Raw genomic sequence first — 23,449 nt, 5'->3', positions numbered from 1 at the left:
AGATAAAGGGAAGGACTGGGCGGGGGGAGGGCAAGGCTAGGCAAAGAATGGAATATGTCCTGGGGGGCTGGGCCAGCCAAGACCTTGGGCAGGAGGCACCATGGAGGTGATCTGGCTCTGCTTGGGCAGAAATGGGAAGGAGATGGAGATTCTCACCTCCCAGGCAGTGTGATCCAGCTCTCCCAGGCCAGGGCTGTGCTTGTGGGAATCCCTACTCCCTGTCCGTTCCTCTGGCCTCCAGAGGGCAGCAGGGGGCAAGTGTCTGTCCAAATTCTTCCCCAAGCCAAGGGCTGGCCAGGGGACCTGGGCTCCATCCGTAGTAGCTCCATCCGTAGTAGTCTCCCAGTGGGAGTAGGATTTGGACTTTGGAGGACCCTCTGGTCTTGGCTTTTGTACTTGAACTGGGTCCTGAGGCCACCCAAGGAGGAGGACTGGGGTGAGCTGGGGACGGGAGACACCCTTGAAGATAGCCTATTGCCCAGGGGAGGGGAGGAAGAGAAAGACAGAAGAGGGCTCCTTAGCAGCCCTAAGAGTTTCTAACTGAGTTAGGGGACACAACATCCCAGTTGCCCCCAGCTCTTTGCAAGTGCTGATTGTATACGCCAGAGCCGCTGGGGTTTGAGACCCAGGGAACCAGGAGAACGGGCATGTCCTGGCAGGTTCAAGGAAGGAGCTGCACATCCAGCCAGAAGGGGTGGAGGACCTTGACCCCGCCTCGCCTCCCTCCAGAATGGGGTTTCCCAGGGTCTAAGAAGGCAGTGGGAGGGGGGGAACCTGCCTTGACTGTAGGAATTGGGGTGTGGGAGTCACAGGCCAAAGGACGAATAAAATCTCAGGTCTGGCCAACCTTTTGGTAAGCAATTTAGAAGCAGTTTTCTATAAAATGGGTTTGGCAGCAGCACCTCTTAGGACAACATCATCAGGGATGTGTAAGCCTTGCCCTCAGCACCCTGCGGGCACTAGTGGTGTATCAGTAACAGTCCCCCAGGCCTGCCTCCTTCCAGTCTGGGGCCTAGAAACAGCTTGTGCTTTGGAGGATGGGCAAGGCCACCTAAGCCCATCAGAGCACCAAAAGCAAACCTGCCAACTCTTCAGTTGGGTGATTGGCTATGATGTCTCAGTGGGCTTGCTCTCCACAGATACGGGGGTGTCTGAGCTTGAATGTGTACACATACGTGCACACACATAGCCACCCGCTCCTAGAGACTCTGACACATTCAGTAACTTGTGGGGAACCCCTTGATTCACTGGGCCCTGTAGTAGCCCAACCTGCCTTCCTGGGGAGGATGAGAAGTAAAAGGAGAAAGAGGTGGTTAGGGAGGTTTGTGGGCGGAACATTAAAGAACTGAAAATACCTCAAACCCAAATAGCAGGTCACAGATCCACACCAGGGAATGATTTATTAATGGTTTAACCAGAAAAGATAAAATGGAAATCTGGAGAGAAACAGAGGTACCACCAACAAAGGGAGCCATTTTCTCTACCAGGAGAAAAACAAATTCTGAACCTCCAAGCTAAAGAACGAAATTTGCAAATCCAGATAAACATTTGGGTGGCTCTGGGCTCTGCTCAGAAGCAGCTGGCTTCCAGAGCGCGGGGGGCACAGCCAGCCTCGTGCCTGTGGCCTCTGCTGTAGCCCCAGGAGGGAATAAGTTACATCCCTCAGAGGCTGTTGACATGGGCCTGGCCTCTTAGGTTTCCCATGGGAAGCAGACTTCCGGGTCGTCTGAGGGGAGGCTTCCGGGGCCCACTAGGGCCTGCTGGAGCATCTTACAGGATAAACCAAGGGGCACACAGGGCCCCGCAGGCTTTCTGGGGTCTGCTGAGGGACTGCTCCCAGCTGTTTGGCAGCAGCACTTCTGGGGCCAGCGCAGAGCAGAAGCATACAGGCGCTGAGCACAAGGCACTTCTGAGGTGGTGTCTGGAAGTAACCTACAAATCCCTCCAGGACCGCTCCCCTGGAGGGAGATTCCCAGCCCCCTTTGCTGTATAGGGTGCCCGGGCTTTCCCTGCCAGCCTCGCCTTCGCCTTCTGGTAGCTGAGGCGCTTGAGGGCCTCCAGGTCCCGGTGGGTGCTCATGATCAGCCGGCTGCATGGAAGCGTCAACGGGAGCTGTGTGGGCTCCACCAGACACCCGAGTGGCTGCTCACGCCCCTGCACAAGCTCACACACACGAACACTCACTGCTCTCGGACACACACACAGGCAGAGGCAGGCACTGGGCCCTCCCAGCCATCCCCCAAGGCCCCATCCCCTCTGCCGCCCCTCCCAGCCGGTTCCTCCGTGGATCCCAGCCCAGGGCTTACTTCAGGTGGGAGAGCTCAACAACGAGACCCAGCACGGTGTCTGTTGCATCCTCCATCCTGGAGGCCTCACAGCCTTTGTTGCCTACACAGGTCCTGGCGGGAAAGGAGGGAAGACAGGAGGTCTGACCTCGCTGGACAGCTCTTGCCAAACTCTGTTCTGGGGGCTTCTGGAGGGCCTGGAGTGGTCTTCTCCAGATATTAATACCTTTTCCAGATATGAAGCCACCAGAGGCAGAGCCCTGATGGCCAACCCAGCTGGCTCTACCATCGAAAGCACACCCAGAATCCAGCCTCTTCTCCCCATCACCTCGGTCCCCATCTGGACTGTTGCCACGGCCTCTCTGGCTCCCAGTTCCTGCCCCTACAGCCTGTGCCCCACTCAGCACTGGGGTGGAGTGGGGTGTGAAAACAGAAACCCAGCCCAGCATCCCTCCTCAAAGCCCCTGCACCATCTGCCAACATCTGGACCCCCATCCCCTCCCTTCTCCTTCCCCTTCCCCCTTGCTCCAGCCACAATGAATTCCTGGCTGTTCCCTGAGCACTTCTGAGGGCCCTGGAATGTTCTTTCCCCAAAGTCTCCTCCTGATGGGGGGAGGGAGCCTTCTCTGATCAACACTTTAAAATTTTAACCCCTTCCTCACTTTCTCCTCAACACTCACCATCTGACTAATTTGTCTCACCTTCCCACCCCCACCAGAGGGAAGCTGTGTGTTTTGTCCCACATTGTCTGCCCATGCCCACAGCAATTCCTTGAAGAGCTGACACTGGATGGCGTTAGTATCCATGGAAGGGGCAGAAGCACCACAGCACCCCTGTGTTTAATGCATGCGGCCTGTGGGTGTGGGCAGAGGGCTGCCCTCCTGGACTCGGCCAGCAGCGGTTCCTAAATCCTCCTTCACCCCACATGCCAGTGTCTCCTGGGCTGTCACCACAGGAACTCCAGCTCCACTCCACCCACTGCAGTCACCCCGAGATGGCATGTGGGCCTGGCCTTAGCCGATGCTTGTCTCACTCAGCCATAGGCCACTGCGCCAGACCCATGACCTGCCTGGGGGCCTCCACATGTCCGTGTGGGTCATATCAGAGGCCACTGGAGATTCAGGCAAGAAGGTCCCTTCTCTTTGCTCAAACAGTAGTAGAGCCGCTCTAGCTAAACTGCCTCTGATCCCGTGCAGGGTGTGTGTGTGCGTGTGTGTGCGTGCACGCGTGCATGTGTGTGGCAACAAGTGGTACAGCAGGTACTATGTACAAATGTGTGCATGCGCGGGAGGTGAGAACGTGGTCACCCTCTACCCTGAGGAGGAGGAGGAGAAAGAGAAAGGAGACCTGCTCTGCCAAGGGCTGTGTCCCTCACCCCTCCTCCACACATCTTGCCAGACACAAACAGAAACTTGGCCATGAATAATCGATAAGCTGCAGCCTCTGCAGAGAGGCCAGTTCAAGTACAAGGTAACAGGAGAGGACTGTCACCCAGTGCTAACGGCTGGCAGGGCTGGGAAAAAGGGAGGTGAGGGACTATGAGAGGCTCTGCGGTGGAGACAGAGGACCCGCCAACACACACACACACACACACACACACACACACACACACACACACACTCTCTCTCTCTCTCTCTCTCTCTCTCTCTCTCTCTCTCCCTCTCCCTCTCCCTCTCCCTCTCCATGGCCTGCAGGAGGGAGAGAAAGCAGCCTGCCTCAGGGCACTGAGCCAAGTGAGGTGATGGGACAAGTCAGGAACTCTGCAGGGCCCTCTGGATGCCAGAGTGGGGAGGGGCCCCAAGACCAGTGGTTTTTAACCCCTGTCTGGGTCCCCTTCCCCTCCACAGAGATTCAGGGTAAGCTCTAGATCCTCTCTCCAGAAAAACACTTAGTTTGTTAAAACAACCTATGGAACTGGGGGTACTATCCCAGGGGCCCCGGGGAGACACTCCAGTTTAGCTGTAGATGGAGGATCACCAGCGCTGCACTTGTGTAGAATGAGGGCTGCACAGTGTGAAAGAAGGGGCTCGGCTCCCTCACGGAGGCCCATGGAGGGAGAGTGTCGGGGTGCCAGTGCCAGGAAAGCAGTGACACTCTCCCCCCCCCCAGGGACTTAGGGACAACTGCTGCTGGGACAAGAGTCCTGGGTTAGCCTCCCCCTTGCTTACCTCAGCTGGAGCCCCATGAGAAGCCTTCCGTCAGCGTGTGGGCTTGTGCCAGGCCAGCAAGAGGCCAGCCTGCTCCCGGGAGGAAACGGCTGTAAAGAGGGCACACACACGTGAGTGGCCTAGCTGGTTGAGCCCCGCACGGGGAAGGAAGAGCTCATGCAGGGAAACTCTCAATTCTCCTGGGCCATGCCAGGAGCACAGAGGTAGAGACCCCTGCAGAAAAGTGAGGAGTGAAGGGACAGGATGCCGTTACAGCTAAACCTGGGGGCCACCAACCCGGGTTGCTCTCGCCCTCCCCACTCAGAAGGAGCAGACAGGGCAATGTTAGGCCTGACCCTGGTATCCCCTGCTGAGCCTGTGCTTTCTGAAGGGTTGATCCGTGTTGGACGATGGCTCTGTTCCAGGCGGCTGAGGCGTGGCACTGCCTCCTGCTCATCCTGCAATATCTAGAAAGGTACAGAGAGGACCCTCCGTGATGGTGACTGGGGCGAAGTGGGCATCTGGTGTTGAGGGGAAGAGGCCGGGTAAGTAAGCCACCTATTTTGTGTCAGGGAAAGATTTTATAAATACATGGTAAGGGAGAAATTTATAATTAATAGGGGAGAGAGCCAGATAAACCCAAGAAGCTTAAGTTTCTAAATGTCAATCGTGGTTTAATTTTCATGGAAAATGTCAAGCTCAGTCATGGAGGGGACATGGGTCCCTCTGAAGAGGCAAAGAGGCTGGGGTGGAGTGGCCAGTCCACGGCCTCTTCTGAGGAGACAAAGTCCTGGAGTAAGAAGGGATCTGTTCCAAAGACATAATTTCAAAAGCAGGCCCCTCTCCCCTGCTGGGTGGGGGATGGGATGGACGGCTTGAGCTACAGCTTACAGCCGCAGATCGTCCCTGAGTCTCAAGAACAGATGCGATGAACTGCCTGTAGCCCGACGGTTCTCACCGGGGGACGATCACCCCAAGGCGCTTCACGATGGTCAGCACACTCTGGTGGGGGGACCCCTACTGGCATCCAGTGGGTAGAGGCCAGGGGTACTGCTCAGCACCCAAAATTGCACAGGACAGCCCCACCACAGAGAACTATCTGGCAGCAGTGCCGAACCGGAAGCCTGCTGTAGACAATACAGTATCTCCCAGGCATCTGGCCTCTTGTTCCAGGTAAGTGGTTCTTTGGTTTAAAATACAACTCACCCAACTCACTGCACCATTTTCAGCCGTGAGGACTCTTCCCTCTCCTACCACTGCTCCCACCTGGGCTGTGTACACGTTTGACACAAAAAGGGCAGTCCCTGTACTGAATGTGCTGGAAGCCATCACTGTAAGACCCAAGAGGGCCCTGGAATCAGCTTGTATTTTTTAAAGATTTTATTTACTGGGGCACCCTGGTTAATGCAGTTAAGCATCTGCCTTTGGCTCAGGTTATGATCCCAGGGTCCTGGGATCCAACCTCACAGTGGGCTCCATGCTCAGTGGGGAACCTGCTTCTCCCTCTGCCCTTCCAGCCTGCTCATGCTCTCTCTCTCTCAAATAAATAAACAAAACCTTAAAAAAATTAAAACAATTAAAAAAAAAAGATTTTATTTACTTATTTGAGAGAGAGCAAGCGAGAGAGCACAAGCAGGGGGAGCAACAGAAGGAGAGATTCCCCACTGAGTACAGAGCCCAACGCAGGGCTCCATCCAGGACCACCAGAGCCAACGGCAGATGCTTAACCGACTGAGCCACCCAAGCGCCCTGGAATCAGCTTTTTTTTTTTTTTTTAATTTTTTAATTTTTTCAGCATAACAATATTCATTATTTTTGCACCACACCCAGTGCTCCATGCAATCCGTGCCCTCTACAATACCCACCACCTGGTGCCCCCAACCTCCCACCCCCCACCCCTTCAAAATTCTCAGATCGTTTTTCAGAGTCCATAGTCTCTCATGGTTCACCTCCCCTTCCAATTTCCCTCAACTCCCTTCTCCTCTCCATGGAATCAGCTTTTAAATGATACTCCTTATGCGGCAGAGGCTCCACCAGCCCTGTGGTGAGTGTCACATCCTAAGGGAGCTACTATAAAAAGAAAATACCACGCTTTCCTGTAGGGGGACCTGGGTTTGACACTGGTCTGTCCCTGCTGTGTAACCTCTGTGAGGCCTCCTCCGAAGCAGTGCTCACAGCTGACCCACTGTGGTCGGGGAGGGCCTCTTGGAGGGAGGCCACTGCTGCCACTCTCTCCATCCACCTGATTCTGTTCCCAAGTGTCCCTGTCCACCAGCCTTCCTGCCAGGCTCTATCTGGTACCTTTCTGTGGGAACCTGCTCATGCCGAGGTCGCCCTGACATGTTTGGGAACGCCCGGTATCAAAACAAAATGTGTCTGGACGTCAGCAACCTTGTCAGGGCAGCGCCTCTGCCCCTGAAGGGCCTGTCAGGTCTGACCACCCCGGCTGTCTGCCATTCCCTGCCTGCGGATTCCTTGGTGTTTTAAAGCCCAGAGTCAATGGTAGCCAGCCCATCAGGAAGGACTTGCTCCTTTACTGGCTGGATGCCACTAAATGTCCCAACCGCTTCTCCTTTAGCCACTGACCAGCAAGCAGCCTTTTCTTTCCAAGGGAGGGATTTATATTGTTCAATGCATGAGACTCCAGTTATAAAATTTCAGCTGTGCCCACACCTGCACGCCTATCTATCCTAGGTGATTGTGCTCAGACCCTAGGACTGGACTGCACTGTGACTTGCTTCCCATGATCTTGCTCCTCTGGCAATTGAGAAATGGGTGGCGCAAGGAGTCGGGGGCCCCCCGTGTAGCAGGGAGGGCCTAGTCTGACGTCACCTGGCAGGTGAACACTGTGAAGAGTCAAAATGACCCCTGGCCCTCCCTTGGGAACGCGGCCCCTTGGAGACCGGCATTTGCCCAACCCAGCTGCATTCCCCTCTGCGGCTGGAGCAGCTGGCTTTCTTCGGCTTGGTACAGAGGAAACACTATGCCTGTGTTTCAGGGCCATGTCGTATGAAAAGACTCTTTAAGTGCTGAAATGATAGGGTACAGGATGGCCTCTCTGGGATGCAGGTGGGAACGGTACTACCACAAACCTCGCAGGGGCAGGGACCATGCCTAATCTGTTGACTCCTGGCAGAGCAGGCCCTTGATAAGCATGTAACTGAATTAATGTTTTAAAGATCTCAACAGGACAGCCAGAAAAACAGAGGCCGCTGTTTGTGAAGCAAGCTGGGCTCCGTGCTCCAGGACAAGGCATCTGAGGCACAGGTGTGGAATCAGGCCAACCTGGGAGCAGACCCAGCCTGTTTCCCTCCTAGCTGTGTCACCTTGGGCAGGTGCCTGGACTCCTTCAGCCTCTTAACCACACCCAGGATGTGGAAAGAGAACCACCTACCTCCCAGGGTGTGACTGCAAAGCACTTAACCCAGACCCCCGTGTGCCAGTGGTGAGGGATGTGGCGCTTCCCTGGGGGCGGGGCCAGAGCAAGGCTGCCACCTGCCCCAGACAGGTGAATGCCAATGGCCTGCATAGGTTCAGCAGCTGCGGAAGGAGATGCTAGGCTGCTCTCCCACTGCCTGTTGAGCAGGCAGATCCCTGAAGGAAAGCAGAGTCCCTACAAATTCCAGCAGGAAAGCAAAATTCTGTCTATGTTTAAAAAAAAAATCATATCAGGGCCCTGAAATGAACTTTAAGGTGGACAAAGGCTCTTTCTAGTTGGGGACTGAAGTCCTCTCCCCTAAGCCCAGTCCTGACATGGCTGGTTTTTTCAAAGTTATCGCTCAAGGTCTCAGGCAGTCTCTGCGTATCTCTCAGAAACCTGCCGCCAGAGTCAGGCCCTGAAGTGTGGAGAGAACTGGGGGCTCCAGTCAAGAAAGGGAGAACCTCCATTAACTCTGCCTAGGCTGACAAAATACGTGCAGGTCACTGCCTGGGGCTCTTCAGCTCCCAAACAGACCCCTTACAGAAAGGCAGGTCTGTCCTTTCTGGAAAGTCACTGACTCCATACCCACCAAATCTGCAACTCATTCCTCTAGATATGTGTGGCATATAAACAGATTGTCATACACACCAAATTCCACGCACCCCCCCTACTGGGTGGTTTGGAAGAGGCTCATGGCCACTTGACACCTGTCCTGGGATGGTCTGCCACAACATGGGGAAGCTCCTACCTGCTCAGGTGAGGCTTCGAAGTCAGGGGCTTCCAGGGCATTCCGTATCTGGCTGTCTGGCAGGAAGTCAGGTTCCATGGCTGGGGACTCTCCCAACACAGCCTGGTCTGCAGAGCCAGGAGTGGGCTCATGCCAGCCTGTGGGGTCCGCAGGGACATCTATGCTGTCCTGGCAGGCCCTGGTCTCCTGCGAAGGGCCACCCACTGCTTCTCTGTGCACCGGTGGAGCAAAGGCTCCAAGAGACAGATTGAATCCCTCAAGGTCTTGTTCAGGGCTCTGGCAACCTAACTCAACTGCTTTTTTACCTGTGGACTGCAACAGCAAAGGCAGTGCACACACACCTCCCAGCCCCTCTCGATCCAGGCCAGGCACCTTTGTCTGATTAATACTTGGGCCCATTTCCGAGGCTAGAAGACTGAAATCTGCACCTATCGTGGGCTCTCTTATCCTGTGACCCAGAGCCAGGCAGGCTGCAGGGCCCCCTGGATTGTTGCCAGGGAGCTTGTCTTCCCACCCTGCCTCCCCTCTATGTCCTGTCCCCCCAGTGAGAGGTGTGTCACTGAGCAGGGTCCCACCGCAGCCTCCATCAGGGGCCTTCCCACTGGGACAAGTAGGTGCCCTCGTGTTGGCCTGCTCATCTGGCCCGATAACCTCCAGAGCCCTCTGTTCTGGCTCAGTGGGGTGTGTGCTCAGATCTTTGATGACAACGGTCCCAAGGAAGGAGTGTCTTGGGCTGCTACAACTCTGTTCTGCTTCCCTGCCAGTCTCGCTGGTTATATCCAAGGTGTCAGGGAGGCCCTGGGCTGCAGATCTGGGCTCCGGGCCCTGAGTGATAGGACCTACGACACTGTCTCCTTCCTCCTGATGCCCCTCAGGCAGGTCAGCCCCTGCTCCCCCTCGGGGACTTGCTTTCTGGAGTGCCCCTTGTTCTGACTCCTTCTCTGCAGCACCACCGCTCAGCAGGGGACCTTTCTGGCCATGATAGCCTAGAACCCAACACCCTTCCCTGCTTTCACCCTCTGGTGTGTTTGTTACTTGCTCCAACACGTGGTCCTGGCTGGTCCTCTTGGAGGCCAAGGGCACTGTCCCCCATTCTGGAGAGGCATCAATGGAGGCTGAGGGCTGAGGGTTCCCATTGCCAGGCACATGTGTCATGGGCTTTTGGTCTCTGTGCTCAGGGTGGGTGCTGTCTCTCTGGGTCTGGGCACTCAGCTCCCTGGCCTCCCAGGGAGCAAGCCCTAGGGATTCCTCCCACGGCTGGCTTCTGGCCTGCTGGGCACTGGGCTCTGGTGGTGTTTCCTGTAGAGAGAAAAACACTCAGCCTCGAGCTTTCAATTATCAACCATTTCTAAAGATTTTTTTCTTTTTTTTTTAAGTAGGCCTATGCCCAGCGTGGAGCCCAATGTGGGGCTTGAACTTATGACCCTGACATTAAGACCTGAGCTGAAATCAAGAGTTGAACACTTAGCTGACTGAGCCATCAGGTGCCCCAAGACTTTTCCAGTTGTAATTACCCCCCATATAAAGTCTCAGACGCTGCACATGATATCCCCAAATAACATTCAGTACCAGTGCTGGCCATAGTTAGAACCAGGGGCTGCATGGGCAAGAGGAAGCACAGGAATCCCTCCTCCCATCAGCTCCTTTCCACCAGCACCAGGCACACAGAGGCTCTTGGACAGATCAAGGATACAAAAATCAAGGAGGCCTGTGGATTGTGCCCATGTTGATTGCCTGGTGCTGGCAAAGATGCTAGTTATAGAACATGTTACCACTGGAGGAAACGGGAGGAGAGCACACGCAGACCTCTCTGAAGTGTTTTGTCTTTTCGTGGTAAAATACACATTACATAAAACTCGGCATCTTAACCATTTTGAAGTGTACAGTTCAGCACCATAAAGTACGTTTACTTTGTTGTACAGACATCACTACGATCCATCTCCAGAACTCTTTCCATCTTCCCAAACCGAAACTCTGTTCCCATGAAACAACTCCCCACCCTTCTCTTCCAGCACCTGGTATCCACCAACTATTTTCTCCCTGTACAATTTTTTTTTTTTTTTTTTGAGAGACAGCGTGTGTGCACCATGAGGGGTGCGGAAGAAGAAGGGAGAGAATCTTAAGCAGGCTCCAGCACGGAGCCCGATGTGGGGTTTGATCCCATGACTCTGAGATCATGACCTGAGCCAAAATCAAGAGTTGGACTCTTAACCAACTGAGCCACCCAAGAGCCCCTGCCTCCTCTAGGGACCTCCTATAAATGAAATCCTATAGTATTTGTCCTTTTGTGGCTGGCTTATTTCACTGAGCATAATGTCCTCCAGGTTCACTTATATTGTGGCAGGTGTCAGAATGTCTTTGCTTTTCGTGGCTGAATAATATTTCATCATATGGATATGCCACATTTTGTTTATCTGTTCATCTACTGATGGACACTTGGGTCTGTGCTATTTTTGCAACTTTCTAGGAGTCCATAATTATTTCAAGATAAAGACTTAAAAGAGCAAGAGGGAGAAGGAAGTGAAGTGAAATGTCCCTAACGGAGGTAGAGATGACCAGAGCAGGGTGGGAAAGGAGGGTTCTGGCTGGGACGTAGATATGTAACTGTCCTTTAGGTAGATGGCAGCTCGATCCAGGCTCTCAGGTCTAAACCTCCAGAAGCACTGCAGCCCCTGGATCTCCCCCAGCTCTGGATGCTGGTAGCCAACATTTCCACCTGGTATCTCCCAGTCATCTCCAACGATGCATGGCTGACACCAGCTCCTGAGCGTGCCCTCAGAGGTTCCCTGTCTTGACGACAATAACTCCATCCTTCAAGCTATTCAGGCCCCAAACCACGGAGTCAGCCCTCCATTGACTCCTTCCCCTCATATCCATGCCATCAAGTCTCCCTCCAAACTGGATAGCAAATAATTACATTTGGTAGGTAGGGACAGAGGTTTATACCCAAGGGCACTCTATAGACAGCAGTGGTCCACCTTCCCACACTTCTCTCATGCAGTGACCAGTGCTGAGGGAGAAACCTCTGCCACAGTTACTCCCTACACCAATCAAGCCCAGCCTTTCTAGGAGGGTCTGCACTGCCAGTATCAGACCACTGAAGGCCAGAGCCTGTCAATTTGGCTTCAGAGAAGCCACTGGCAACCAGCTGCTGAGTTACACAGTGTTTCCCACAGTCAACAGTGAAGCTAGGACCCCTCTTACTAGTTAATTAACTTTAAGTAAGCTCTACTCCCAACATGGGGCTTGAACTCACAACCCCAAGATCAAGAGTCACATGCTCCACTGAGTGAGCTGGTCAGGCACCCCAACGCTTCTTGTTTTTAAATTAAACTTTTTGTGAGATCATTGTAGATTTATATGCAGTTATGAGAAATGATGGGAAAGACTCCTCATGCCCTTTACCCGGTTCCCCCAGGGGTAACATCTTGCATAACTCAAGTACAATATCACAACCCAGACGCTGACGTCGATAAAGTTCACCGACCTTGTTTGGCTTTCCAGTTTGAGTTATGCTTGTTTGGATGTGTGTAGGAAGTTCCTTCTCATGGTGGAGGCTGTGCATCCACCACGCAGACAAGATAAGAAAAATCGCCACCATGGGATCACTGTGCTGCCAATGTGTAGCCACACTTGCCTCCCTCCACCCTGCCAACCCCACTCCAACCCCCTGCAACCACTAACCTCCCCACCATCTCTATAATTTTCTCATTTCACTAATGTCATGCAAATGGAACCCTGCGGTGTATCACCTTTCGGGACTGGCTTTTCCCACCCCACACAATGCCCTGCAAGTCCATCCAGATTGTTGCGTGTTTCATTCGTTTGTTGCACTTTAATTGCTGGGTTGTGCACCACAGCGTGTTCAGCCATTCACCCCGTGAAGGATATCTGGGGTGTTCCCAGTTTGGGATGATTACAAACACAGCTGCTGGGAATGCCCACCCCTCACTTGTGCAGGGGCCTCTGTTGCCAGAGACATCATCACCCTCAGAGCTCACAGTGGAAAGGACGAGAGAGTATATTTTAAGACCCACCCTCCTCCCCCAAACCACACAAAATCTTCCAAGCAGCAAAGGGGTTCAGGGATAGAATATGGGCTGTCTTTCTGCATTTTTACTATTCTTATGCATCCTGGGGAAGAGGGCTGTGGCCTCTTTGCTGCAGGCCCAGCCGTCCTGAGCACCTCACATAGGCCTGGTGTGCACTCCACAGACATCTGTAGCGCGGTGCACTGGAAAGGGGCACGCTGACTGGTGCGGGTCTAGCCAGCGCCAAAGAAGACCACGGCTGAAGTCAGCTGCCAAGGATGGGCCAAGAAGAAGCTGTGTCTACGGGCTGACCTGGCTGATTTTAGGGGCTCCGTCCCAGAGGTCCTCTTCCCTCGGCTCTGCTTGTCCTGTCACTGTCTTCCTGGGTTTTGCAAACTGGGGGACAAACCTCCTGGCTGGGTTCTGTGAACGGGGAAACAAGAACAAAACAGCAATAAAGATAAGGGGAGGAATGAGGTTTCAGAAAACAAATGCCAAACCAGTTTCTTTCTTGCAGCCTCAAATGCAGCCCTTGCCCTCCATCCCTAGCGCACAGTCTCACCAGCCTGTCAGCCTTCTGGTGAGGAATGGAGACAAGAATTCCAGCTTAAGGGAGGCAGGGTCATTGGTTCATTCATGAGGCCCTAAAACAGGCTCACCTGGGAAAGAGGAGAAGGAACTGGCTCCTTTTCTGGTTGCCTGAGGAGCCTGGAGGGAGCTCCTGCTTCTTCATCATGGGAGCTGGATGGAGAAAGACAAAACAGGGGAGGTTCGGAAGTCCTGGGACGCTGTCAGTGCATGTGGTGAGGCAAACAGAGGAAAGTGGTGCTCAGTCTCCTGTAAGGGAGGCAGGCCCTAGAGCACGTGCTTAGAGCGGATGGGAGGAAGAAGGGAAGCAGTGCCTATGGTGACACTTGGCTGACAAGAAGGGTGCAGAGACCCACAGCTAGAATCCAAGCTGTCTGCTCCTGTAGCAGTTCATCCTTGTAATTCCAGGAATTGGGTCCTAAAATAAGAATAAGAATTCCCATTTGGAATAACACTCCAACCCCCAACTCTATAAATTCTAGAGAAATGAAGGTGTAGATCCAAAAAAAAAAAAAAAGTGTCTAAAAAGCAGGTGTAGGGGTGCCTGGATGGCTCAGTCGGTTAAGCTTCTGTCTTTGGCTCAGGTCATGATCCCAGGGTCCTGGGATCGAGCCCTGCATCGGGCTCTCCGCTCCGCAGGGAGCCTGCTTCTCCCTCTCCCACTCCCTCTGCTTGTGCTCTCTCTCTGTCAAATAAATAAATAAAATCTTTAAAAAATAAAAAATAAAAAAGCAGGTGTATTCGTAATTGCCAAGCTGCAGAAGCAACTGGGGCAGCCTTCAGCGGGTAAATGGCTAAACCGTGTGCATCCAGATGCCCAGGAGCCCCTAAAATTGAAATTTTGAAGATTTAGTTCCAGATTTTGATCTTTCTTCTTAACAATGAGTATTATTCAGCGCTAAAAGAAATGAGCCATGAAAAGACTGAGAGGAAACTTAAATGCATATTCCTAAGTGAAAGAAGCCAGTCTGAAAAGGCTACATACTGTATGATTGCCACTTTTTGACATTCTGGAAAAGGCAAAACTATGAGGACAATAAAAAGATCAGCGGTGCCAGGGTTGGGGAGGGGAGGGATGAACAGATGGAACACAGGATTTTAGGCAGCAAAAATATTCTGTATGAGATTATAATGGTGGATACATGTCATCCTGCATTTGCTCAAACCCAAAGAACATACAACACAGAGTGAACTCTAAAATAAACTGTGGATTGTGGGTGATTATCATATGTCAGTGCAAGTCCATCCTTGGTAACAAATGTACCACTCTGGTGAGATGGTGATCATGGGCAGGGGGGTGGCGTGGGGGGCGGCTATGAGAAATCTCCATACCTTCTCTTCAATATTATTGTAAACCAGGCGCCTAGGTATCTCAGTCAGTTAAGCGTCTGGCTTCAGCTCAGGTCATGATCCTGGGGTCCTGGGATCGAGGCTGGTACTGGGCTCCCCACTCAGTGGGGACTCTGCTTCTCCCTCTCCCTCTGTCCTTCCCCCTGCTCGTGCTTACTCACTCATTCACACTGTGTCTCTCTTTCAAAAAAATAAATGACATCTTTAAAAAAATTAAATTATAAACCTAAAAGTCTCTAAAAATCTGGGTCTTTTTATTATTTATTTTTTAAATTTTTTAAAAAAGATTTTATTTTATTTGACAGACAGAGATCACAAGTAGGCAGAGAGGCAGGCAGAGAGAGAGGAGGAAGCAGGCTCCCCACTGAGTAGACAGCATGATGTGGGGCTCGATTCCAGGACGCTGGGATCATGACCTGAGCCGAAGGCAGAGGCTTTAACCCACTGAGCCACCCAGGTGCCCCAAAACTAGGTCTTTTTAAAAAACATCTGAGACTTATGGTTTTATCTAAGTAAACGTGGATATATATATTGTTAAGAAAAAAGATCAAAATCTGGAACTAAAACTTCAACATTTCAATTTTAGGGGCGCCTGGGTGGCTTAGTCATTGAGCGTCTGCCTTCGGCTCAGGTCATAATCCCAGGGTCCTGGGATCAGGCCCTGCATCAGGCTCCCTGCTCAGCGAGAGGCCCGCTTTTCCCTCTCCTACTCCCCCAGCTTCTATTCCCTCTCTCACTCTCTCTCTCTGTCAAATAAATAAATAAAATTTTTTAAAAAAAATTTCAATTTTAGAAATTTTAGAAGTGGAACAGGAAAAAGCATGAAGATGTGTAACAGGTTTAAATTGTATTAGGGAGCTGCTGGAGAAAGAATAAATCTAGAGGGGCGCCTGGGTGGCTCAGTGGGTTAAAGCCTCTGCCTTCGGCTCAGGTCATGATCCCAGGGTCCTGGGATCGAGCCCCGCATCGGGCTCTCTGCTCGGCGGAGAGCCTGCTTCCTCCTATCTCTCTCTGCCTGCTTCTCTGCCTACTTGTGATCTCTGTCAAATAAATAAATAAAATCTTAAAAAAAAAAAAAGAATAAATCTAGATACTGATAGCAAGAGTCTGTTTGAAAAGAAATTTTTTTTAAGAAATTTTAAAAAATATTTGTTATTTATTCATTTGAGAAACAGAGAGTGAGCACAAGCAAGAGGAGAGGAAGAGGGAGAAGGAGAAGCAGACTCCCTGCTGAGCTGGGAGCCTGATGAGGGGCTCAATCCCAGCACCTGGAGATCATGACCTGAGCTGAAGGCAGACACTTAACGACTGAGACACCCAGGCACCCCTATTTGAAAATCTTTATTCAGAATGGGTTGTTTGGGTGGCCTGTAAGGTAATATTTCATTTCTCAACATAAATGTGTTAAGTTTGTTTGCTTTATATTGCCTTTTTTTCTGTTATACTTCTATGCACATGGTATTTCTTTCTTTGTTTTTTTTTTAAGATTTTATTTGACAGAGAAAGACACAGCGAGAGAGGGAACACAAGCAGGGGGAGTGGGAGCGGGAGAAGCAGGCCTCCCGCTGAGCAGGGAGCCTGAGCAGGGCTCGATCCCAACACCCTGGAATCGTGACCTAGGCTGAAGGAAGATGCTTAACGACTGAGCCACTCAGGCACTCCACATTTTTTTTTTTTAATATTATTTATTTATTTATTTATTTGACAGAGATCACAAGTAGGCAGAGAGGCAGGCAGAGAGAGAGGAGGAAGCAGGCTCCCTGCTGAGCAGAGAGCCCGATGTGGGACTCGATCCCAGGACCCCAGGATCATGACCTGAGCCGAAGGCAGAGGCCCCAACCCACTAAGCCACCCAGGTGCCCCCACATTTTTTTTTAAAGATTTTATTTATTTACTTGACAGGGAGAGATCTCAAGCAGGTGGAGAGGCAGGCAGAGAGAGAGAGGGGAAGCAGGCTTCCCGCTGAGCAAAGAGCTCGATGTGGGGCTTGATCCCAGGACCCTGGGATCATGACCTGAGCCGAAGGCAGAGGCTTTAATCCACTGAGCCACCCAGGCACCCCTCTTTTTTTTTTTTTAAGATGTATTTATTTATCTGAGAGGGAAAGAGAGAGAGAGAGAGCACATGTGTGGGGAAGGGGCAGAGGGGAGAGAGAATCTTTAAGCAGACTTTGCACTGACTGCAGAGCTCAATGCAGGGCTTGATTCCATGACCCTGGGATCACAACCTGAGCCGAAACAAGAGCCAGACGGTTCACCGACTGAGCCATCCAGACACCACACACATGGTATTTCTTAATAAAACATTTTAAAAACAAAAATAGAAAAAAGAGGGTGGGAACCCACTTATATGCATTCTGACTATTACGGACTCAGACATCGAGATGGGCAGTGCCTAGCACTCCATGAGCCCTGTTGGCCTCACCAGGAGGGAGGAGTACAGTGATACTGTGGCGCCTGGGAGAATGGCTTAGGTGTGACATGTGACCCCTCTTCATATCACGCACACAGCAGTGCTGCCTTTAATCTTAAAACTGCAGTGACCTGAGATCTCACATCTTCTACCTCCAAAAACAGTTTTGTTGGTCAGACTGTGTGCTGCAATTGTTTACTCAGAAAACCTGGTAGACCATCCATGAGGCTTTCTCAGAGGATTTCTGGTGGCAGGAACCCTCCTTCTCCTAACTCCTGCTAACCCATTCTACTTTGCTCTAGTTACATGTGGTTTAACCCCATGAACAAACTATTCTCCAGATCCTCCTTTTTCCCCCACTGCCCTTCATTACATATTCCTGGGGAAAAAAAAAAAAAAAGAGGAACTGAGAAACCATGGTGGTTACGAGCACAGGAGCCAGACACAGCCAGGCCTCCAGCTTGCCCTGCACCAGCTCAGTGGCCTTGGGCAAGTAAGTCATTTGATCTTTCCAAATCTCAGAGTTCTCACCTGTGACATGGGGATAAAAACCTATCTCACAGTACAAACGAACAGATAGGTGGTAAAGTGTTTATCATTAGCATACTGTCTGGCACATAACTACTATCTCCTTTCATGAGTTATTATTTCGCAGATCTACAACTCCATCAGTCCCTTCTTGGTCAAGAAGGAATGCAGGATTAACATGGATCTGATCAGCAGACAGGACAAGATGCATTCTATTATTAAGTGATCTTGAAAAATTCAAGTTTTTCCTTGCTCCTGGTTAAGATATCAACCTTTCTTGCTATCGAGGAGAGTCTGGGGAGGAAGGCTTTGAGAAGCAACCTGAGGGCCCCTGTGCCCTGCCCAGGGGGAGGTGTGGAGTTGGATGGGTTATGCTGGTCCCCTCCCCTTTGCATCCTGTCTACTGGGCTAAGGTCTCTGTTGGTGGGGAGGCTGGCTGGAATGTTCCAAGGCATCTACCTGGAGGCTGTCTGTACTGGTTCCTCCGTCTTCTGCTCTGTAGAGGAAACGGGCTCTGATGTGCTTTCTGACTCTTCAGGGAGACACAAAGAGCCCCACTCTGAATTCTGGGGGGGCCTGTCAGAGTCTCCTAGCCTTGGGTTCTTTGGGGCCTTCGGAGGACGGACTCCTTCTCCTCCTGATTTAGAGAGAAAGGAAGATAAAGGGATGGGAGATGCAGGGAGTGTGCACTGCCATGGCTGACACCAAACATGGCAGGGCCACAGCTGCAACATGAGCAAGCTTATTCCAAGGGTAGGAAACCCCTGCTCTGACTCTAGCCTGGAGAGAGACAGATGGGATGGTACCTTGTCCAAGAGCTTAGGTGGCCATGGGATTTAAAGGCTTTTTACCTAAGGACCGGTCGTGACTGAGACTGAATCCTGAGGTGGCCTGGCACCAAACTACGTCAGATAACCTGGCCCAGTCAACTGTCTCTCTAGGAAGGTGGTGAGAGGTGTGTACTGGCTTCCTTGGGTCTCAGCTCAAATGCTGATGTAAAGGGCCATTCCTGACTCCTCTAAAGAGCACCCTCTTTCAGACCCGTGCTCTTTTTTTTTTATTCTCTTCACAGCTTTTTAAAAAATTTAATTTTTTTGAGAGAGAGAGGGGAGGGGAGGAAAAGAGACTCTTAAGCAGGCTCCACACCCAGTGCAGAGCCTGACACGGGATTCGAGGTCAACCCTAAGATCATGACCTGAGCTGAAGTCAAGTTGGAAGCTTAACCACCTGAGCCACCCACGCACCCCAACTCCAGTTTTTTTTTTTGTTTTTTTTTTTTTGCCAGTAGCTATGCACTGGTTATTTTCCATCTCCCTCAATATAAGGAGGGGTATTTCTCCCCTCTGCTGAGTTTCAAGTGGCTTGAAGATCATCTAGTACACTGTTGGCACCCAATAAATACCTGGTAGATGACTGAAGAAACATCTTTGTAAAACAGAGATCACCACCAGGAAACACAGACAGGACTAAATTATGTGCCACTCTAGTTTTCTGTGATGCCTGCAGATTGTCTGTCCTGGGAAAACTGGGACCTAGAGTCGTCAAGTACTAGGAAAGTGATGTCCCAGCTGCCCCTTGGTCTCTTCTATCTCTGTGATACCTTCCCCCTCACTGAAAAAAACAAACAATTAAGAGTCTAACACCTATTTGCTGAATGAAGGAAACTTCCTTACACAGAAACTGCCAATAGTGGCTGACTTCTAAGACCTCCCCAAACCTGGCCCCAAACCAATCATTCAAAAAACAAATGATAGGGGCGCCTGGGTGGCTCAGTGGGTTAAGCCTCTGCCTTCGGCTCAGGTCATGATCTCAGGGTCCTGGGATTGAGTCCCACATCGGGCTCTCTGCTCAATAGGAAGCCTGCTTCCCCCTCTCTCTCTGCCTGCCTATCTGCCTACTTGTCATCTCTCTCTGTCAAATAAATAAAGAAAAACTTAAAAAAAAACAAACAACAGGGGCGCCTAGGTGGCTCAGTGGGTTAAAGCCTCTGCCTTCGGCTCAGGTCATGATCTCAGGGTCCTGGGATTGAGCCCCGCATCAGGCTCTCTGCTCGGTGGGGAGCCTGCTTCCTCCTCTCTCTGCCTGCCTCTCTGCCTATTTGTGATCTCTGTCAAATAAATAAATAAATAAATCTTTTAAAAAAATGATAAGGGTTGAATCTAGTGAGTTCCATGACAGACGCTGTCCTGAGAAGTTGGGTGCGTTATGATAAACTTCAAGATGGGGTTCCCACTGTTACATCCATCTTATGGATTAGAAAGCTAAGGCACATGGAGGCCAAGGAATCTGGAATGGGATCCAGTCAGTGCAACTGCAGAGCCTGCACCCCTAAAGATACTTGAGTATTTATTGAGCATCTACTATGGACTATGCCTCTCACCCCACAGTGAGAACAAAAAGGCAGACCAGACCCTGGCCTGATCTTTCTGGAGGTCTGTCAGGGAGACCCTTTCCAACCTCAGCTCCTTAGACAGCTTGAAGCAAACCCACTGAATAAGCTCCCTCTCCCCAGTACTGATCACCAGGGTCCTTATTAGCATTCACTCGGCTGTTTGTGCTCCAGAAGACCACCGTGACTTTCTTATAATTTCTGGATTCCGTAAGTTATGGTGTGCCCGTTTAGAACTTCACTGTACTGCTGCGTATTTGATTAGTGCTCTCAGGTAGAAGCATTTTTTTCTTTCTCCCCTGAGTAGACCCTAAGGGTCACAAGGGCAGGAACTGAGTCTACTGCACCCTCTGATCTCCTCCTTGTCCTGCCTGTCACCCTGCTTAGGTGTCCACCCCAGTGCTGCACTCAGAGCAAGGCTCCAATGAATGCTTCTTACACAACCATTTTCCCATCTTGTGGTCTGCCAAAAAAAGAGGCAAAATTAAGCAGCTTTGTTTATTTGGTTTCTTAAGATGCCCAAACACTAGCTCACTTTGCTCATCCAGTGGACATGTACACCAAATAAAAACCAAAATATCAACAGAAGTGAAGAGCCTCCCATTTCCTTCCTGTGATCTATCCCCACAGGACTAATTTAAGAAAAACTAAAGGCAGAACTTTATGTTCAACACCAAAGGCCAAAGATGTTGGGAGGGAAGGGCTCCTTTCACCACCTGCCAGAATCGTCTTCTTCTGTCCCCACCTCTTCCAGGACACACAGAAACAGCTGTCCTGGACCAGCCTTGGATCCACTGAGCTAGGGAGCCCACTGCCAAGAGAGGCCCCAAATGACCTGCTGTGGGTGGGCCTGGCTGTCCCCAGCTTCCCCCAGCAAGGTCAGAGAAATTCCTATGTTTCCGAGCAGCCTGTTGCTCATTTCTACACAAAACATTTTTAATCCATTGCTAATTTTTCTATCCCACATTGTGGGGAAAAAAAAATGAGAGCTATTCCCTATGCTCATTATCCAGTAAGTAGTCATTTCTAAACTTTTTTTTTCCCAAAGAGTTTATTTATTTATTTGACAGAGAGAGAGTGAGAGAGGGAACACAAGCAGGGGGAGAAGCAGGCCTCCAGCTGAGCAGGGAACCCGATGAGGGGCTTGATCCCAGGACCCTGGGATCGTGACCTGAGCCAAAGACAGACGTTTAACAACTGAGCCACCCAGGCACCCTCATTTCTAAACTTTTAAGAAGTTTAAATTATCTTCAACAATGACAGGGAAATGGAGCTATGCTATGCAGTGCTAGGTGTTTTTCTTTGTGCATGAGAAAACTACATATATACATATATGTGTATACACACACACACACACACACACACACGAACAAATACAGATGGTCATGATATTCCATAAAATGAAAAATGGGAATTACAGATCAGCATGTGTGATGATTCTATCGTCTAGTAAAAAAACACTGTATTTGTGTATACAAAGAACTTTGGAAGTAGGGTACTGAGGTTCATTGCCTGGCTTTTGATGCTGTCCTGTGATTTATCATTGTCCTGTGGTTGCGTTGGACATTAACCTTAGGGGAAGCTGGAGGTAGGGTAGAAAGAACTCTGAATTATTTTTGCAAGTTTTTTGTAAGTCCCCAATTATTTCAGAATGAAAAGATTTGTGGGTTTTTGTTTTATTTTGTTTTATTTTAAGTCTGGGAGGAGAATCATAATACCAGCTAACACTTGTGTACTACCTAAGGTCTATCCTTCATGCTTTACAAATACTAATCCACATATGAGCTCTAGGGCGAGTTCTCTGCCTTGGTACTCTTGATATTTGGGACCAGATAATTTTGTATTGTGGGCAACTGTCCTGTGCATTGTAGGATTTAGTATATCCCTGGCCTCAACCCACTAAATGCCAGTAACCAGCCTGCACCACATACATCAGTTATAGAAACCAAAAATGTCTCTAGACATTTCCAGTGTCCTCTGAGGGGCACAAATCCTCCCCCAACCAGGCTGAGAATCATTGTTTGAATGGAAAGGGAAAGTGCCTTTATTATCCTCTATTTACAGAAGGGGGAAACTGAGGTACAGAGTAAATCATCGGCCATAGCACAGGGAGCCTGAGAGCTGGGAAGATCCCAGGGTTTTGATTCCAAAGCAAAACACTTAACCACACACCCAATGACCCTGTAGCACCTCAAAGACCTTGTAGCTCTATTCAAAGGTTGTCTCTGAGAGTGCACCTCTGGCCTAAGCCCATGGGATCCCACCGGAGACTGGAGGAAACTCCAGAAAGCTTTCACTTTCTACTGTATGAACTTCCTACAATTTATACTTTTCTTACTAGCATGTATTAAATCACCTTTTTCCCTAAGGAGCTTGATGTGGTCATGTTAGCATTTCTGCAACAAATAAACCTACAATCCTCCTATAACCAGAAGCAGCAATAAAGCAGTGCCAACTTGAATGTCCAAATACCTGAAGTCCGAAGCTTTTTCCTCTTACTCATTTTATCCCTCTTTTGAAAAACCTGAAAATGAGCAAAATCCCATCATTACAAGTAGTCCCTGTCTCTGGGTACAGACAGACCCAGTGACCCTGGCTGAGGGCAGAAACCACCCTCACTCCACCTCACCCTATCTGGCTGGGGGGCCAAGCTGGGCTCCAAGGGTACACGGTAGGGGGAGTCACAACCACCTTGGGCCATGACCCGGTAAGAATTCAACCTTCCTTCATGCTGCAGGGAGCAGAGGGAACTGCCCATCTGCCCATCCAGGGAAGCCCTGACGACCCCAACTCTAGTCCCTAAATTGGGACAGGCTATGTGAAGCCACCTCCTCTCTGGCTGTGGTCTGAGACCCTTGCAGGGACACCTGAGGATTCTGGAAGGAGCCACCTGGGGCCCTTCGAAGGTTCAGGGAGCCTTGTGGGGGATGCCTGGAGCCCGGAAGCAGGAGTCACCACAGACCAGCTCCTGCCAACCCCAACCGACCTGGGCCACTGAAGTTGTCAAGGTCGCTCTGTCCTTATCAGGAACTGAGTAGGTCTGCCCGGATCTGTTGGGAAACAATTCGGTTAAGTCATTTGCGTTAGGATTTTCTGAGAAAATAAAAGGCAGAGTTGGCTCTCACGGAGGCCGGGCAGCAGGGGGTCTGCAGTCAAATGCTCTACCCCTGAGCTATACCCCCACAGCAGGGGGTCTGGAGCTGAAGGGCGGGAAGGCCCGAAGCCTGAGAGCTATGAACCCGACTTCCGGCGACCAGACCTACATTAACTCCACCTCGACCACCTAAAAGTGTGGAATGCTCAGAACGGGGCCGCCAGGAGAAGCCAGAGCCCACAGGTGGCCACCGGACGCCGTGAATCCGGGAGCCGCCGCCGACCTTCACACCTGCTCTCGCGCGCCGCCTCTTTCCCGCGCAACCAGCGGCCCCGTCGTGCGCATGCGCCGTGCTAGCACCGCCCCTCACACACATCACGCGCGACCCGCCTCTTTCCCGGCTCAGCCCACAGCACCGCCCACCGCCCCGCAGTACGCACGCGTACCCGCGCATTG

General features: G+C 51.0%; 1 protein-coding gene across 1 annotated transcript; it reads right to left on the bottom strand.

The window, feature by feature from the left end:
- Positions 1–1,381: 1,381 nt before the first annotated feature.
- On the bottom strand, positions 1,382–23,447 carry BRME1 (break repair meiotic recombinase recruitment factor 1). The gene is made up of 12 exons (XM_047742915.1): positions 23,430–23,447; positions 23,285–23,346; positions 22,886–22,949; positions 22,372–22,423; positions 17,970–18,147; positions 13,292–13,373; positions 12,945–13,055; positions 8,602–9,900; positions 4,789–4,899; positions 4,454–4,542; positions 2,307–2,399; positions 1,382–2,089 (listed from the first exon to the last, which is right to left on the bottom strand). The coding sequence occupies exons 1-12, from the start codon at positions 23,445–23,447 to the stop codon at positions 1,933–1,935; spliced, it is 2,316 nt and encodes a 771-aa protein (XP_047598871.1). The 3' UTR covers positions 1,382–1,932.
- Positions 23,448–23,449: the final 2 nt, after the last annotated feature.

This window comes from Lutra lutra, chromosome 1, assembly GCF_902655055.1.
Source record: "Lutra lutra chromosome 1, mLutLut1.2, whole genome shotgun sequence".
Taxonomy (NCBI): Eukaryota; Metazoa; Chordata; class Mammalia; order Carnivora; family Mustelidae; genus Lutra; species Lutra lutra.
The sequence above is the reverse complement of the archived record's forward strand: the minus strand, read 5'-3'. Positions and strand labels throughout refer to the sequence as shown.

Coding starts and splice junctions, on each gene's coding strand:
- BRME1 (XM_047742915.1), bottom strand. Junction 13,056..13,291: donor TTCCTTCTCCTCTTTCCCAG/GTGAGCCTGTTT, acceptor CCCCGTTCACAG/AACCCAGCCAGGAGGTTTGT. Junction 4,900..8,601: donor TCGAAGCCTCACCTGAGCAG/GTAGGAGCTTCC, acceptor GTACCTTTCTAG/ATATTGCAGGATGAGCAGGA.